The following is a 19,417-nucleotide window of genomic DNA, read 5'->3' on the forward strand; positions in this document are numbered from 1 at the left end:
CCAGTGGACATAGTGTACTTAGACTTTCAAAAAGCGTTTGACAAGGTACCTCACCAAAGGCTTCTGAGGAAGCTTAGCAGTCATGGAATAAGAGGAGAAGTCCTCTTGGGGATAAGGAATTGGTTAAGAAGCAGAAAGCAGAGAGTAGGAATAAACGGACAGTTCTCCCAATGGAGGGCTGTAGAAAGTGGAGTCCCTCAAGGATCGGTATTGGGACCTGTACTTTTCAACTTGTTCATTAATGACCTAGAATTAGGAGTGAGCAGTGAAGTGGCCAAGTTTGCTGACGACACTAAATTGTTCAGGGTTGTTAAAACAAAAAGGGATTGCGAAGAGCTCCAAAAAGACCTCTCCAAACTGAGTGAATGGGCGGAAAAATGGCAAATGCAATTCAATATAAACAAGTGTAAAATTATGCATATTGGAGCAAAAAATCTGAATTTCACATATACGCTCATGGGGTCTGAACTGGCGGTGACCGACCAGGAGAGAGACCTCGGGGTTGTAGTGGACAGCACGATGAAAATGTCGACCCAGTGTGCGGCAGCTGTGAAAAAGGCAAATTCCATGCTAGCGATAATTAGGAAAGGTATTGAAAATAAAACAGCCGATATCATAATGCCGTTGTATAAATCTATGGTGCGGCCGCATTTGGAATACTGTGTACAGTTCTGGTCGCCTCATCTCAAAAAGGATATTATAGAGTTGGAAAAGGTTCAGAAGAGGGCAACCAGAATGATCAAGGGGATGGAGCGACTCCCTTACGAGGAAAGGATGCAGCATTTGGGGCTTTTTAGTTTAGAGAAAAGGCGGGTCAGAGGAGACATGATAGAAGTGTATAAAATTATGCATGGCATTGAGAAAGTGGATAGAGAAAAGTTCTTCTCCCTCTCTCATAATACTAGAACTCGTGGACATTCAAAGAAGCTGAATGTTGGAAGATTCAGGACAGACAAAAGGAAGTACTTCTTTACTCAGCGCATAGTTAAACTATGGAATTTGCTCCCACAAGATGCAGTAATGGCCACCAGCTTGGATGGCTTTAAAAGATTAGACAAATTCATGGAGGACAGGGCTATCAATGGCTACTAGCCATGATGGCTGTGCTCTGCCACCCTAGTCAGAGGCAGCATGCTTCTGAAAACCAGTTGCCGGAAGCCTCAGGAGGGGAGAGTGTTCTTGCACTCGGGTCCTGCTTGCGGGCTTTCCCCAGGCACCTGGTTGGCCACTGTGAGAACAGGATGCTGGACTAGATGGGCCACTGGCCTGATCCAGCAGGCTCTTCTTATGTTCTTATGTTCTTAATGAACCAATATTCCTCTGGGCCAATAGCTGAAAGTAGAGACTGAGCAGCCAGGTTCAGACGTATATTTTAAGAGTACTGCAGATTCCTGAAAACCCAAACACATAATGTGGAATTGTAAGGAAGCAACATGAGGCACCCAGGTTTTTAGGTTCTACCATCAGCCACAATCACTCAGGGTAGCGAAAACAGTGACAGAGCACAGAAAATTGGGCAATTTGGATGCATACTGACAGCAGATCATCAAAACAAAAAACTAAACAAAATGCCTCTTAGTGGTCAGGAGAACACACTCTAAGATGGTCATGAAATTGTAATATGTGCCCTGATGTGAGCCACAGCTTGCCAAAAGTCATAATGAATAACAGGTGTTGGATCACTTAATGACTAGTCCATGGATAAGCAAAGCTTATTTATGTATTATAGTTCATATTGGGTGTTCTACCTGGTGGGAAGTACTTAAAATACTTGCAAAAGCATTTTAAAAATGCCATTTTCCATTTGCATTCCAGGAAGGAGTCTTTCTTGAGATTTTACTGAATGTATAGATTGTCCTTAAAGCTAATTCTAGTGCAACTACTTGTGGTCTCATTATTGAATCTAGTTAGAACAAACTGATCATTTTTTCTTACATATATGTATATTTCAACATAATTATAAATTTGATGAAAATATTGTATTGTCCACTGGATTATGTTGTCATGGTATGGTCACAGCTCTAAAGCCTAGTATGTCTAGATTCTCATGCAGAGGTGAGTTAATTCAGATACTGGATGCTTATCACTCAAAGAGACTTACAAATGTACTGATTATATAAGTATGGGCATGTTCTGTAGCAAACAATAATATCCTTTTGTAGTAAATTCCAAAACTCAAATGTATGCTGAGTGGAAAACACACACACACAAATCCTTTGGATGTTAATTTCATAGGGTGACCTTTGTATGTAGAAGTATGTGAAATGAAGTTTTTGTTTTCCTTTACAAGGTGTCCATGATTTTAGATAGGTACATATGAATCCTGCCTTAGCCCCCCACCCCCCTTTTTTGTAAACAGAAGAGTCCTAAACTGCTTTGGAAGGCATTCCATACTCTAGATATTAATCTTGTTTTTCTGTACTTCTTTAAATTTTATTATATTATTTTAAGGTGGAGTGAGCAGAAATCTAGAATAATTCTAGGTATAATCACTGCTGGCTAATATATGCATGTTTTCTGCAATATTTTATCCTCTTTTCCTGACATTCTGCTTGCCTTTTGAGGGCTGCAATGCTTTATACTGATGATTTTAGAGACAATAGGCACAGATGCTTGAGTGGGAGTAGTCAACTCAGAATCAAAGTGAATTTATTAGAGAATATTTTCTTACTGTGCATCACCTTGCACTGTTTCTCCTCCCACTGTTAATTGTTTTATAACATTGCGTAGTTAGCCTTAAGACTGAATCATCTTGTACTATCTTGTTTTTCTAAGGTACTGGAACCCAGAAAGTTGGCACTTTGATCACAGTGAGATCAGCTAAGCTGTTCTTTGACTGAATGCAATCTGTGTGGTCCCTCCTCTTAGCTTGGCTGGCAACACATTTACAGGATCCAATATCACCCTATGCAAGGCAGCATGCATCTCAATGAGGGGAGGAGTGGAGGAAGAGTAACACAAAGGAAACAGACAGATGTTATTGTAAATATTTATTTATTAAGGTGTAAATACCAAGGTAAAGCGGAAGTGGATGCCAGTATCAACGAAAAACTAGGAGCCAGCTCATGAAACAGGACCTCTAGTCATGTCACAGGCTCAGACAGTCAGAAAATCTTATTTCAAATCTGTCAAACTCAGATTTCCATCAGCTGTTCAGTACCCATAATAACTTCATTAATGTGCTTAGCTGTAAGAGAGAAAGAGAAAGAGTGAAGAAAATGAGGTTAAAATCTATGTCTTGTTCAGTTTAAAGAGCAAATTAGGGAGGGGGAACTGATGTGCTTAACTAACAAAAGAAACAAAGTCTGTTCCAGTCTGAGACAGATACCTGGCCAAACAGTGGAATGTGACTCTAATGAAAGTGCTTACAAGTGTCTATCATTGCCACCAAGCAACAAAGGGAGAGAGCAACTAACAGCTATAGCTGACAGGTGTAGATCTGGAAATCAGCATGGAATCACATAGGCCTAAAAGAAGGACATGCAGTAGAAAATCAAAGCACAGCTCAACCCTGCCCAGACAAACCTCTCTTTGGCAAGGAGCTGAATCCTCTTCCATCAGCCCTATATGGAAGTGGGCCCAGAACTGGCAGAACTGAAAGGGCTATATGGGAGTTTTCAGTCCCAGGTCGAGAGGCAGTTCTTTTCAGCTGGCTTCACCCTGCTCTAAAACCCAGATAGGCTTTTGCAAATTCTCCACCTCCTCAGAAATTTCGTACCAGGCTGTCTTTTATTTGCCATTGGCAAAGTTACAGATGCATTCAAGCCACAAAGAAAAGAAAGGGATTATAGAAGGTACTTTCAAAAGGGTCCCAGAATTTGGACTTTGCTTGGCATGATTGTTTCAGACCGAGAGCATCTGTGCCAAGCAGATCCAGAGCCACATCATAATGTCTGATTACTGCTTGGTGAGGGAGCATTGCCTGGCCTATTTGCTCCAACCTGAATGGCTTGGAAAATGTGTCACTTGTTACATGGGCATTTTGGCTGGGAACAGAGGAGTACAGCAGCAAGCAAACTCCTTGGGAAATGCAGGCAGAGCACGCCTCCCAGAAAGCATGGGATCTAGAAGGCCACTGAACTTCTATTGCAAACAAACTGCCATTTGAATAAACATGAAGACAGAAATGATTCACTCCCAGCAAAACTTTATCATGGTACTGGGCATTCATGACAAAGTGCTTTCCTCCAATGGACACCAGTTATTTGCAGGCAGCATCTCTCCTAGAGAGTCCTGCCTTCAGGGGGAATATGAAAGCATCTCCTTGTTGTTTGCTCAATTAGCCCCAGACAGATTGCTGCTGGTGATGGCAAGCTAAGCTGCAAAGGAGGAGGAAGAGGAGGAGGAGGAGGAGAAAGGGTGTGTGGGAAAAGAGGTTAGGTCCAAAACACAGGACCACCACGAAGTTGCAGCCCTCAAGGGCTCCAGAAAACAGTTAGTTTACTCACTCAATTACATACACTGTTTTATAAACCCTTAAAATAAAATAGAAAACAGTCCCTGGCACACAGTTACTGTTCTATTACACATCAGTGATGAAAGACTCTGCTGTGTATGATCACTTCTGAAAGCTAGAGAGTATTAATAATAAAATAACTTAAAAAAAAAAGAATAGAAAGGAGATGGGGTTGAGATTGCATAAATGCATAGATAAAAAAGCATGTGTGAACACACAATCTGGGTGGCTTGAGCTAGTGCAAAGAGCAACTTTTTTCTTCCCTATTGGTCCAATGGTAGGTGGAATCAAGGGGACACCCACAAGACACAGGAGCAGCTGCAGCTAGAGGTCAGGAAGTGGTGTAGGTCTGGAAGTTCCATGTGGTGTGAGAGAAGAGAAACAGGTGGTGTGGGGCTGGTTTGTTTGTGTTGGGAGCAGGAGCGTTTCGCAAATGCTTGCTCTATTCTACTCAGTCTTTATTTAGACAATTCAGTGGTGGCCCGATAGACTGAATGTGGCTAATGGAGTTGTACAGTTCAGTATTCAACAGCCACATCTAAAGAGCAACTGCAGCTCCTTGAATGTAATGCTCCACTTAGATATGCGACTTTGTTAGTTGGTAGATGCAGTCACTAAGATGGGTTGTGTCAGTAGGGTGAGTGCCTTTGAATCTTCCCAAGTGTGATAAATGGGAAAGAGTTAATCAACTTCTTCAGATAAGTCAGTCTGGTAAACAACCAAGTTATCCATGATCAAAAAAGTCTTCACGAAAAACAGAAATCTGAAACTTTTGCTTGGCCAATAACCACTTGGTTTTGGCCTAGCATCAGAAGGCTACCCCCACACAGAAGAGAGGCTTTGCTGAACAGAGATTAAATTAAATCTGGTCACTAATTCTGGACTACTATCTTCTTGTGTAAGGTTTGGGAGTTGGGCAGGAGAGTAAATGTCTCAGAGAGGAACTAGGCAACGAGGGGCAAACTAAGACTTTCCTTTGACAAATATCTGGAAGAATGGTATAACCATGGATCTGTGGCAGGAAACCATGAGTTCTGCCTCAAAAACAAGAAATTAGCACCCTTCCATGCTTCTGACAAAGTAGGCATATGCTATGATCATCATGGAGGTAACATAACAACTGTAGTGATCATGCTCTTGATTCTTGGCCCACCTCAGCTAGTCCCTCTCCCATTGCAGTTATACTGGGGGTAGACAGTGTAGAGTCCTCCAGATGTTGCTGGACTCCAACTATCATCACTGGCCATGCTGGCCGAGGCTGATGAGAGACAGAGTCCAATAAAATCTAGAGGACACCAAGCTGGCTGCCCCTGACTTAGACCAACAGAGGTGGAGTCAGCAGAGGAAGTCTGGTAGGCATGCAGGGGCAGCAGGGGCTTGACTTCCACCTTCAAAAGGACTGACAATTCCCTTCTTTTGCTGGGTAGGAAGAAGTCAGTAGGTACCAGTAGAACCTAGGAGCTTAATCCTCTTCAGGGGGCTGCAAACCAGGACAGAGGAAAGGAATGCTGGTGTGAGACAGCCCCATCCCAGAACCAAACCTGGAAACCCCACCTGGACCATATCCACAAAGAGAAGGAGGGAAGGTTATTTTGTTGATTTAGAGCTTCTTGAGATAGGGAGAACTCCACACCTAAGAAGGAAAAACTTATTTATTTAAAACACTTAAGGGCTTCTTTCCCACAGGCTCCTATTGGCTTACAATGGGTATATATAAATAGCCACTTATAACAACAAATTCTAACTAAAAAGCAATATAAACAAGAACAACAGATGCTCATATCATCCACTGATTTCCAGCTCAGCTACTTCATGCCATAGGCTTTAAAAGACAAGACAAGGCCCAGCTGGAAACCTCTCTACAAGGAGTCAAAGAACTGCAACCTCTCTCCTCAAGGAAGATAATTCCACAACTTTGAGGCAACCAACGTATAGGCTCTCCAACTTTAGTGACAGAATAAAAAGCAGGACCCAATTTGATGAACTTGGTTTGAAAGGGGTGGTGGTAATACATGGTGAGGTGGTCTAAGTTTCAGGCCATGAGAGAATTTTAAGTTATATGCAGCACCTTGAATTGGATGTGGAAGCACAGTGGCTGCCTGTGCAGAAGATATAAACATAGACAGAATATGTTTGTGCTCCCCAATACTTTTAAGGAGGTTAGCAGCCACAGTTTGCACTTCAAGGGCATCCTCACATAGATCATGTTACACTAGTCAAGCCCAGAAGTCACAAAAGTACAGATCAGCATAGTAAAATCCTTTTTGTTCAAGAATAATATTTCATTCATTCATTCATTCATTCATTCATACATTCATACATTCATTCATTCATTCATTGCACTTGTATACCGCCCCATAGCCAAAGCTCTCTGCGCAGTTTACAGCAATCAATAGTTTAATTCTTGGCTCTACAGCCACCTTCTTATCAAAATGGAGAACCAAGGCCAGAAGTACTTCAACACTCCACAATAAAGAAAACACTACCCCAGAATCACAGGGCAATCAGCCCTCTCCAAGGCACAATGATGGCCAATCAGAATTACTTTCAACCTGTCCAGATACCAATTTAATGCCCTTTTCCAATCAACCACCGTCTCAAAGCACTGTTTAGTTGTTTAGTGCAGATGTTCAGTAACAGAGATACAGTGCTAGAGGTTCTCTCACTCCAGTGCTACATATTACCACCCCTAGTAGCTGCAGTTGGCTATTAAATAGTTTCTGTGGCAACGATGAACCCTGTAAACAACCCTCTGTCTACACTTGGACAGTGAAGAATGAAAACTTTGAAGAGTCAGCCCTCATACCCAAGCAGATGTTCCAAGACAATTTTGATCAACAGGATTGTCCCTGAAACTACTGAGAATTCCAAAAGTTCAACAGAGCGTCATTGCCACGATCTGTTTCCAGATGAAGATCATCAAGCAGAACCAAGGACTTTTTTGTAACCAATCTAGTTGGAAACCAATTTGACAGGAGTTGAGGAAAAATGTGGTGTCTAGGAACTCCTGGAGTAACTCTGACCCCATGTGTTCTGCCCTCTTCCTTTAAAAAACAAAAGTTTGATAATATGCCAAAAATTGTTCAAACCCTCTTTATAGAAATATGGTTTCTCAAAGAGAGGATAGATCCCCACCTCCTTTACAGAAGGTGGAACTCTCCCCTCCTGCAACGGGCCTGAACAGTATTACAGGGGCTCACTTTGCGATGGCTGCCCTGTTACACCAACTGCTGAAATAAGAGGTTGGAGGCTGTTGGGGAACAGTTTGATGAAAAAAGCACTAAGGCACAAAGGATGTTGGCTGCTGGTCAGAAACCGGCTGGGAATACTGAACTGACATGTTCTAAGCCTAATATTTCAGGATTTAAGGAATTGCCAAGGAGCATGTCAAAATCCCATTACTTCCAAATATAGCTGCACTTGAACCTTGAGATCATGATGTGAAACATGGTATCCAGTTCTGCTGGAAATTGCATGGAAACTGACAGTGATCAGAGCCTTGGTCAAGTCAGGGGCAAGGGAGATCAGATCAGGACCCTGGGCAGCTCCTGGTGAACCCTGTGGGCTGAAGTTATGGAAGATGTCTTAATCAAGGACCAGAGTCATCTGCAGGCTGAAGAAGGCTTCCCTTCCAGTGGCTCCGGCCCTTTGAGAGAGCTATATGCAATCTCTAAAGGGCCTGCAGCTGATTCTGTAATCGCATGTTGCTGTATGGCTGTTGAGTAGAAACTACAGGGGAGTTGTCCTCAGAGTCTGAGGATGAAGTCTTTAGCTCTGGGCAATGTAGAAGGGGATGCCAAGGACTCCCCCTGTGTGGGGTGACTGGTGAGTCATCTGAATCAGAGTCCTTCTCAGCCCAACACTGGAGCCCCTGAGACAGGGAACATGACACATGGAGGTGTTTTTTTTAACCTGCCTACCCATTCAGAAGCACATGTTTTTGCCATGTTCCAGCTGAATAACTAAACTCTAATGGGCAGGTTTTCTATAATCAAGATGACAAGCTTATTTTAGGTCAAGAACCACAAGAGTCTGGAACCACAAGAACCCCTGAAATCCCCTCTTTTCTCTCTATATTCAGTATAGGAATCTTCTCTGTGAAAGTCTCCCTGGCCTCAGTGATTGGCTAGAATCATAGAATAGTAGAGTTGGAAGGGACCTATAAGGCCATCAAGTCCAACCCCCTGCTCAGTGCAGGAATCCAACTTAAAGCATACCCAACAGGTGCCTGTCTAGCTGTCTCATGAATGTCTCCAGTGTTGGACAGCCCAATATCTCCCTAGGTAATTGGCTCCCTTGTCGTACCACTCTAACAGAAAGTTTTTCCTAATGTTCAGCTGAAATCTGGCTTTCTGTAACTTGAGCTTATTCTGTATCCTGCACTCTGGGATTATCAAGAAGAGATCCTGGCCCTCCTCTGTGTGGCAATCTTTCAAGTACTTGAAAAGTGCTATCATGCCTTCCCTCAGTCTTCTCTTCTCAAGGTGAAACATGTCCAGTTCTTTCAGTCTCTCCTCATAAGGCTTTGTTTCCAGTCCCCTAATCACCCTTGTTGCCCTCCTCTGAACCTGTTCCAGTTTGTCTGCATCCTTCTTAAAGTGTGGTGTCCAGAACTGGATGCAGTACTCAAGATGAGGCCTAACCAGTGCCGAATAGAAAGGAATTAGTACTTCACATGATTTGGAAACTATACTTCTGTTAATGCAGCCTAAAATAGCATTTGCCTTTTTTTGCAGCCACATCACACTGTTGGCTCATATTCAGCTTGTGATCAACAACCATTATTTCTCGCATGGGCTCCTACTGGGAGGAAGGGTGGGATATAAATCTAATAAATAAAATAAAATATTGCTGGGCCAATTATCCTAGATATTGTAACTGTGTATTTGGTTTCTTTGTCCTAGGGGTAGAATTTTACATTTATCCCTGCTAAATTTCATTCTGTTATTTTCAGCCCAATGCTACAGCCTATCAAGATTACTTTGAATTTTGTTTCTGTCTTCCAGGGTATTAGGTGTCCCTCCCAATTTTGTTTCATCTGCAAGTTTGATAAGCATTCCCTGCACCTCCTCATCCAAGTCATTAATAAAAATGTTGAAGAGCACTGGGCCCAGGAATGAGCCCTGGGGTACCCCACTCATTACCTCCCCCAGTCTGAGAAGGAACCATTGATAAGCACTCTTTGAGTACAGTTCTGTAGCCAACTGTGCAACCACCTGATAGTTGTTCCATCCAGCCCACATTTAGCTAGCTTGCTAACCAGAACATCATGGGGTACTTTTGTCAAAAGCTTTGCTGAAGTCAAGATAGATATTATGTCCAAAGCACTCCCACAGTCCACCAGGGAGGTTATCTGATCAAAAAGTGAGATAAGCTTAGTCTGGCTTCTATTAATTACTGCATTGTTTTCAAAATGCTTACAGATTGCCCAGTTTATAATCTGCTCCAGAATTTTCCCAGGGATCGATGTCAGACTGACTGGTCTGTAGTTCCCAGGTTCTCTTTCCTGACTCCTAACTGAGCAGAGCAGAGGGAGCTGTGTCAGCTGGTCCAGAGGATATACAAGCGAGCCAGCTCTCAGAGAGCAAGCGAACAGAGCTAACAGGAGTTTGGCAGAGGGGTTTGGTAGGGGAGGTCCCTAAATTCCCCCCCCTTGTACAGCATACCACATGCTACTGGGACTCTCCTATTTATCCTAAAGGAGGACAGGACAAAGCCCAGGTCATTCCAATACAAGTAGAAAGAAAGAAACAAAAGGCAGTAGAGACTATGGACAGGAAGGACACTCCAGTGGTGGTGACCTGCAAGGTGTGTACAATATTTGTTTTCTTGCCTAAGAACAACATGGTGTACACGTGCAACAAGTGCAAGCTGGTGGTGCTGTTGGAAAAAAAAGTGAGGGGCCTGGAACAGCTGGTGGCCACACTGAAGAGTATAAGCGTAGACAAAGAGTTTTTAGATAGAACGCTGGAACAACAGCAAAGAGAAGTACAGGAAGTGGACAAACAGCAGCATGTTGAAACAGAAGAGGAGACTGTTGTGGAGAGCAACAACAAAGTGGAGGAACCTCCATGGAAAAGGGTGACAGGAGCAGAAGAGCTAGAAGACACTCTTCACTGGTGGAACTACGGAACCACTTCCAGGCACTTGAGGATGAGACTGGAGGACAGCCTGCAGGGAAAGAATTACAGGAGACCCCACGTGACAGTGAGCGAGAAGCTGAAGCTCAGTCAAGCAGAGGCAATGACACCATGTTCCATCACAAGAAGAAGAGTAGTAGTAGTAGTAGTGGTAGACTCCCTACTGTGTGGGATTGAAACCCAAGTATGCCAAGAAGATCCATGGACTCACCAGATGTGCTGTCTCCCTGGAGGATGGATTAGACATGTGACAAAAGGGTTGTCATCACTCATAACGCCCACTGACAGATATCCCTTTCTTCTCATTCATGTGGAAACAAATGATACTGCCAAGTGGAGCAACAAAGAAATCACATCAGACTTTGAAGCTCTGGAAGGAAACTCAAGGACTATGGGGACCAGGCAGTTTTCTCATCCATCTTTCCAGTACTTAGAAGAGGAGTAGAAAGGGAAAGAAAAATACTCTGGGTGAATGACTGGCTACGAAGGTGGTGCTGATACGAGAGATTTGGATTCTGTGACCATGCGCTATGCTGCCAGGAAGATGGACTGCTGGTGAGTGATGGGTTGTACCTCACAAGGACTGGCAAGAATGTGTCTGGCCACAACATGGCGAACTTCATCAGGACAGCTTTAAACTGAATCCTAAGGGGAAGGGAGACATAAACTTGGCAGTAACGACCTAACAAAGGCTTGTGCACAGTAAGAGGAACTGAGGGAATGGCTCTAATAAGGCCTGGTAATAGTCTTCTTTAAAATGTAGGAAGGAAGCAAGGCCGTAAATCACATGATCTTTGATGTCTGTGTACCAACAAACAGGTCAAACTTGAACTCTTAATACAGGAAAGTAAATACAGCATGATAGGTATAACTGAAACTTGGTGGGATGACTCCTATGACTAGAATACCACTTGTTCAAAAAGAACAGAAGGAATAGAAAGGGAGGCAGAGTCATACTATATGTTAAAAATATATATTCCTGCACAGAAATACAGGAGGATGAGCTTAGTAGCTACATCAAAAGTATCTGGATTAAAATAAATGGGGCAAGGAATAAAAGGAACATAGTGGTTGAAGTCTACTACTGACCACCCAATCAAGGAGAAGACGAGGATGAAACTTTTGCAAAGCAAACTGCCAATGTTTTGAGGAGGCATGATGTAGTAGTAATGGGGGACTTCAATTACCCCGATATCTGTTAGGAGACAAATTCTGCCAAACACGGCCCCTCCAATAAATCCCTGACTTGTGTTGGAGATAACTTTCTCCTACAGAAAGTGGAAGAAGCAACTAGAGGATCAGCTATCCTGGACTTGATTCTAACCAATAGAGATGACTTGGTGGATGATGTGGCAGTATCGGGAACTCTGAGCGAAAGTGACCACGCTATACTAGAGTTCTTGATTTTAGAGGAACCAAAAGCTGAGAATAGCCATACATGTACCCTGGACTTCTTGAAAGCCTGTTTTAATAAATTCAGAGCAATGCTAAGTAAGGTTCCATGGCAAATGACCGTAATGAGAAAAGGAGTGCAAGATGGGTGGGAGTTTCTAAAAAAGGAAATTCTAAAGGCAAAATGGCAAACAATTCCATCAAGGAGAAAAGGGGGAAGACAGCAGAAGAAGCCAATGCGGCATCACAGAAAACTTAGAGATGACCTGAAAACAAAAAAAGACACATACAGAAAGCGGAAGGAAGGCTAGGGCACAAAGAAGAGTACAGATAAGTAGCATGGAATTTCAGCCCTCCTTCAGTCATCCAGCACTTCACCCATCCTCCATGATTTCACAAAAACAATAGACAGTGGTTCTTCAGACAGTTCCTTCACTACTCTAGGATGCAATTCATTGGGACCTGGAGATTTGAACTCGTTCAAAATAATTACATATTCCTTGACCATTTGTCTATTAATCTCAAGCTGCAATCCTGCCCTTTCAACTTGTATTTCATGTTTGCCAGGAGGGTCATAGTTTGGCAGAAGACTATGCCAAAGTAGGAATTGAACACTTCTGCCTTTTCTTTGTCATCTGCTATCATTTTGCCATCCTCACTGAGTAGCTGAACCATCATTTACTTTAACTACAGATGCACCTCAAGAAAGCTTTTTTGTTGCTTTTTAGCATCCCTTGCTAACTTCACCTCACTTTCAGCTTTAGCCTTTCTGACACCATCCCTCAATTCTGTGCTACATGTCTGTACTCTTGCTTTGTGGCTTGGCCTTCCTTCCACTTCCTACATATGTCCTTTTTTTGTTTTCAGGTCATCTCTAGGATAAGGCTGAGTAAACAAACCGAGGTAAGATGGAGATGCTCATTGTGGGACTGCTGATCTAGAAAAGGGGAAAGTTGCCTGCTTTTGACGAAATGCTCCCTCTTAAAAGAGAAGGCTTGTGGGCTGGCCGTGTTCCTGGACTTGAAATTGCTTTTAGACAGCTGTGGCCAATTCCCCAGCTGCACCCCTTTCTGAAGAGACAAGTTTTCATGCCATGGTTATTTCCCAGCTGTGGTAAATGTGCCACACATGGGTCTGCTTGTCAACTGGCAGAACGCAGTAGCTCAACCTTTATTTGGGGCAAACTGCCATACACATATAATGGTGATTCATTATTAAGTTGGCACCGGTTGCCAATTTGTTTCCAGGCTAAATTAAAAGTATTGGTTTTGATCTCTAGAGAACTAAATGGCCTGGGAATGGGATACCTTAGGGCAGGGGTGGGGAATCAGTGGCACCCCAGATGTTGTTGAATTCCAACCCTCATCAGCCCCAGCCAGCATGATCAATTGTCAGTTATGATGGGAGTTGGAGTCCAACAACATCTGGAGGGCCACAGGCTAGCCATATCTGCCTTAGGGAATGCTTACCATGTTATATTCCCACTGAGGATTTAACATATTCTACAGAGTTGCTTACTTAGATGCTAATGCTCATTAGTTGTAAGCTTTTCATCTACTAGAATCAGAGACTTTTTAGCAGTGGCACCAATGCTATGGAATGCCTTTCCCAATAAGTTCTGACAAACCCATTCACTTGACGCTCTCAAGCAGTTGTTGAAAACATTTCCATTTTACAAATCTTTTTGTGGCTCCAGACTTTAATGTGCTGTCATTGTTTTAAACTATAGTACCATATCAGTTCCATAAATTACAGTACTGTTGTGCTCAATATGAATGTATTCTTTTCACTGTAAGCCACTTTGAGTGCTGGTTGGCAGAAAAACAGTGTACATGGTTTAAAAATAAGTAAAAAACCTCAATGGTAGCAAAAGATGGAAGACAAATTATTATTAAGGACAGTGGGTTGGATCCAAGTAAATCATACTCAGAGTAGATCCACTGAAATTGATGGACTTCAGTTAGTCACATCCATTAATTTCAGTGGGTCTACTCTGAGTACGACTTATTTGGATCCAACTCAATGTGTATTGCTCCCCAATGCATTTGGTCAGAAAATTCTTCTTTTGCTGTCAGCAAACTGTTCTGGAGTTAAGCAACCATCTTCTTGAATTAGCAAGAATCTTTTATGATACTCCAGGAGGAACTTTATATTTCAGCAATGTCTTTGTAAGATTCCCTCATCATATGCCGCTCACACCATCCTATATTTTGTGTTCTCATGAGTATCTATTATTTGACAAGAGAGCTTCCATCAAGCCTGTCCTGTGACTCTTGCAATCCAGTCTGTAAATTCAGTCATGAAAGAGGAAGAAAGGACACCCTTGTGAAGCAGAACCAGGCAGAGGTAAACAACATAAAAATGTATGTGGAAAATTTGTGGAAAGCACAAATCTAATTGTTAGCATTTTTGAATGTTTATGTGATAGATGCACTTCAAGGGTGACTTTGCAAAGGGAATGGGGGAAGCAAAAATGGAAGATGAATGTGTCTTCAGATTCTTGTAATGAATTTTTACTATATTTCTGCAGAGCCATCCATATGCAGATGTCACTGTAGGCTGCATGTACACAGCTCCTAAAGGCTGTTCCCTAGAGTTAAATTTCAAGGCCTTCCAGATGCACAGTTGCTATTATACAAATGTCATGCAGTGATTTGAAAAGCTAACAACAAGGTCTCTGACTCACATGGGCTGTTTACAGAGAACCTCAGGCCACACAGAGCAGTTTCCTGTTGTGATGGATTCTAGTCCAGGATAGATCTCTGCATTCAAAATCTGATCTCTTTTGATCTTTCTACAAAAGTAAGATCATTATTAAAAAGAATGGAGACATATTTTAAATCATAAGGGGACAAGCAGCCTTTTAACCTGAGCATGGCTTCCACTATAGAAGATAAAAATGGATTACGAGGCTACAAACAGCTATTGGCTATAACAAATGTGCTGGGCAGGTTGTTATATTTTACGGGCATGTGAAAGATGAATGTTTGCAACTCTTGGCTCCATGATGAATTGTTAAAAAAAAACTGTAAGAAGCAGCATGGCAAAAAAGGATTATATACTTACCTGTTCTTCTTGAAAAATACTATTTCCTGGTAAATAAAAAGTATGTTCAAATCCCTAGCTCTGGATCCAACACGACATTTTCAAGGATGTGCATCATCATCACAGAGAGGGATCTGAAGGATCAGAAGTACGGATGTGGTGGTTTTCTTTTTTTGTGCATCCATTCCAGGCTGGCACAGCAGATGATTCAATTTCTCATTCCTTCAGAGTGCACCTTGTTGCTACTACTCCAGTTTCCTGTCTTCCTGCAAATGGCCTGGCAGGATCTAGCAGATCTTTTTCCAGTCCTATTCATCTCACCCTCAAAACACCATTTCAAGGCCTTGTTCCTATGAGAACACTGCCTGCAATAGCCTTCAGCACAATGAGAACTTCCACAGTGGTGGAGCCCCTTCCTCCTCCCTGCATCAATGAAGCCCAGCAGAGGGGCATCTCTGCTGAATCCAAACACACAAACACCCAGCAGTGCAGACTGGGGGTTAGGATTGCTCCCTTAGTGTCCCCAGGAATGTGCTAAATCTGAAAGATTCAGCCGCTGTGAGTGAGTTAAGCAAGATCAGAATACTGTCCTGGTCCCTTTGAACCTTAAAGTGAAAAAGTTAAAGTGAAAAATGGAGTCATGGAACCAAGGTGCATTCTTGATGGGATGTGACAACAGTTCCAGTTGTCAGCAGCAGGAAGTGCTGCATCTGACTGAAGTAAGCATAATGAACAGTGAAGGGATATGAAGAGATATTATTCGAGCTGCTCCTCACTTTGGACATCCTAGGCACCCAATGAAGTCCAAGCCTCAGGAAACCATCCATGGCCAGGGATGAGCGTCAGGTTCTTTTTAATGGCAGAATTTAGAAGATTTGTTACTTACTGCTTTAAAATATTATCCACCCCAACCCTTTGGGGATAAGGTGGTTTAAAACAAATAATGAAGAAATAATCACAACTGGAAAGTCTGCATGGTGTCTGTTCACATGCATGAGAATGAAATGCATTAGAGTCCAAATTAAATGACAAAACACAGTGTAAACACTTCTGCAACTAGGGTCATACACAGTGTATACAAATCTAGCCAGACTTTCCATAACAGACACTTAAAACCTAAAAATCAGCTTTGGGGGGGGGGAAGAGAGAGAGAGAGAAAGAGAGAGAAACAGAAAAGGCAAGTCAACCATTCCTACCACAAATTAATCACTTGATGCAATGTTTTTGTCACAACGCCACATCCCAAGTAAAGGAGCTGCCAAACCCTCACTAGATATTCATCTTCAAGCTCTGGGATGAGAGCAGATAGTTTAGACAGCCTGTCCATCAAGCTTGGGCTCACCAATTCAGATGGGGCAGTTGACAAGAGTCCAATACTAACTCCTTGAACTGTAGTGAACAGTTCTTTGATACAACTTATGCTTAAAATGAGGCTGATTTTCATTTACATATTTGTGCTCTACCTTGATTCCAGTGTGTGATTCATAGTTCAAGGCCAAGATAGCATGTCGGTCCCTGCAATGTTTACTGGCAGCACTTTCAAAGGTTACAGGCAACACGGTTTAACTTGGCAGGCTGGATATCCTTTAAGCATAAACTTATTTTACAGTCAGGCACCTATGCACCTGTGTGTCAGCAGGTGCTTTCATATAATTTAAATTATTGGCTTAAATTGATGGGCATTCAGGAACCAAACTGTAAACATGCAACAAGGAAGGATCAGGTTGTGGATGTACTGATAACCATTGTCCTAAAGCCCTACCTGGTCTGGGGCATGCAGCATCAACCAGTTGGTAACTCCTGGTGTTCCCTGATATTTATGTGTGATCTAAGTGATGCCGTCCTTCTAAGAGCAGCTTTTATTCACAACAGATCTGTTTTGAGTACTATTATCTTCATTTTTAGCAGGATCCTAAATAATCCTGCTAAATAAATAATTCAAGAAGTTACTTTTACCACCATTGTGCTCTATTAGTTCTGCTGATTCTCTAAGCATTTGCACTTGAATATTGCTCTAGTTGAGAACTGATACATTCTGGAAGTGGTGATGGATTAGGAGTATTAGGCCCTTTAGATACCACTGGTAAAGTTAAAAGACCATTCTTCTGCTTACATTTGGGTTCCAGATGCTGGCTGTTTCCAATCAAACAGTCCTTGATGTCAGCTCCTTTCTCTAGTACTGCATTATGGCACACAACACAGTTCTGTAGGCTGCACCTGTGATGCAAACATAAATGGGGATTTAAAATGCAGCAGTAAATTAGAATAAGAACCATGAGCTGACCAAATAGCACCTCTATCAGAGATATCAGAGAATGATTGGGGTAGGGGACAGGAACCATAACTCAGTGGTAGAGCACCTGCTTTCCATGCAGACATCCTCAGATTCAACCTCCATTTAAAAAAAAAGGATCAGTTAGCAGGTGATGTAGAAGACCCTCTGCTCGAGACTCTGGAGAACTACTGCCAGTCCGAGCAGACAATACTGGTCTAGATGGACAAATAACCTGACCTAGTATAAGGCAGCTTCCTATGAAAAGATGTAGGATATAAAACCTGCCTTTCTTCAAATTCCAGCCCTTTCCTTTCCCAGCCTGGGTGCTTAGTTGCTATGACAGAGCTCTACTGCCAGATGTCACAAAGGAAGCATACAAAAGGACAAAGACAAGACAGTTGCCACCTTTCACATTCAGGATGCTTTTCTATTTGCAGCTTCTACTGCCTTGCAGAGCTCCCCCCACCCTTTTGTATTAGGGTAAATATTGCCATTGACTTTGTATTCCTGCACACACAAATACCCTGCTATGTTAAACCAACAAAAGCCAAGGAAATAAAGCCTGGAATGCTCTCTGGTTCAGGGATTCCCACTTGGTGCAACCTTGCACACTGTTAGTATAACAAGAACATTGCCAAAATGGTAAAAGGTAGATTACTTTGCCCACAGTTTTTGCCAAAGGATAGTTTTTAAAAGTCACAATTTTTAAAAAGTTAGAAGAAAAAAGCCCTCGGATTCCTGATTCCAGCTTTCTCAGAATCATGCATGTAAGTGGCACTACTCCTTTGCCTCTGTCTCGTGAGAATACGCCATCAGACAAAACAGGGATCATGGGAATCAATACTTATTGGCATTGAATGTTTTTGTCTGTGCACAAACTAGCACAGAAAGACTAAGGCAGGGGTTCCCAAACGGTGGTCCACCAGTGGTCTGCGAGGTTTATTCAGGTGGTCTGTGGCATGTTTGCATTAAATATTCATATTAATTTTTAATAGTATGTTTATTACTACTTTTATTTCTTATATTGTATGTTATTGTATTGCAATTTGAACGGTATACATTTTATTTCTATACACAAAATAATACAAATACAATTAAAAATCATACAGCATCTAGCACTGTGCATTACAATTGCTATGACAGGCAGAAAAATTATTAAGTGGTCCGGGGGGGGGGAGTTTGGGAACCACTGAACTAAGGCATCCAGCTACTTGCACAGATACAATTTCATTATGTAGTTTGATGTCTACCAATCTAGGGAACAATCTTAATATAACCAGAGTTTCTAGTCCTCACAGAAACAGAAAACAACATTGCACAAAAATTCAGAATCCAGAAAGTTTTATGCATACTTCCAAACAGCTGGATTTCTATCCAATTCACTGGTGCTTTTCAAAGGCCTTTTCACAACGCAACACAATGCTATATTTATTTTCATCACCTAGTTTTTGGCATCAAATTCCAAAATTCTAAAAACTCAGATGAATTTGAGAATTTTTTAAAATAATTTTGAAAATTTAGGATATTTTGTGGTGTCTGGTTGCAGAAACTGCTAACCTCATTTGAAATATAAATTCAAGTTTTCCATTTTTCTTTTCCAATATCCCGACCTGCAGCTAAAGAAAGCTGCACCCAAGTCCCCTGAAACAGGATAGATTTAGACCCTGGGAAATTGCTCTTCCTACTGGTTGCCCTTGTCATTCTTCTAGTGGCACACTGCTGTCAAGGCAGGCAGGTTGTCCTCTGTGAGCTAAAAGCATATAGAAGGCTTCAAATATCAAGACAGAGACCTTGACTGGACTTAATGAAATTCGCAGCGATACAATCATAATGCCCTGGGTTGCTAAGGAGACAGACTCCCATCTCAGTTAGACAATCAGGAACTGAGCTTCTCTAGTCGAAGCTGAGTTGACAATCCTCTTGTTGAAAAGAATTTAGCTCTCTCTTTAAGACATCATAGGGTTCAGAGAGGAGCAGGCCTATCGTATGAAAAAGGAGACTTTTTGAACAGGCAAGACTCTCCTTGCTCTAAGCCTGACCGCCTCCCCTCTCACACAGAAGACTGCGGAGTTATGCATGATGGAGTCATCTAGCTCAGGTTGCCCTGGC

The 19,417-nt window shown here is 42.2% G+C and overlaps 1 protein-coding gene across 6 annotated transcripts in view; it reads right to left on the bottom strand.

Moving 5' to 3' along the window:
• Positions 1-2,977: 2,977 nt before the first annotated feature.
• Positions 2,978-19,417, bottom strand: part of EIF2B3 (eukaryotic translation initiation factor 2B subunit gamma) — a 147,291-nt gene continuing 130,851 nt past the window's right edge. For 4 of the 6 annotated variants that reach the window (XM_061632820.1, XM_061632818.1, XM_061632816.1 and 1 more), the window contains exons 11-12: positions 17,147-17,250; positions 2,978-3,187 (exon numbers count right to left, since the gene is read on the bottom strand). In XM_061632820.1, the coding sequence (XP_061488804.1) occupies positions 3,135-3,187; positions 17,147-17,250 (157 nt within the window). In that variant the 3' untranslated portion in view covers positions 2,978-3,134. Of the gene's footprint in view, positions 3,188-17,146; positions 17,251-19,417 lie in introns of those variants that run through there. The other 2 variants (XM_061632821.1, XR_009763524.1) reach the window with 2 other exon arrangements.

The sequence above is a fragment of the Rhineura floridana genome, chromosome 6 (assembly GCF_030035675.1).
Source record: "Rhineura floridana isolate rRhiFlo1 chromosome 6, rRhiFlo1.hap2, whole genome shotgun sequence".
NCBI lineage: Eukaryota > Metazoa > Chordata > Lepidosauria > Squamata > Rhineuridae > Rhineura > Rhineura floridana.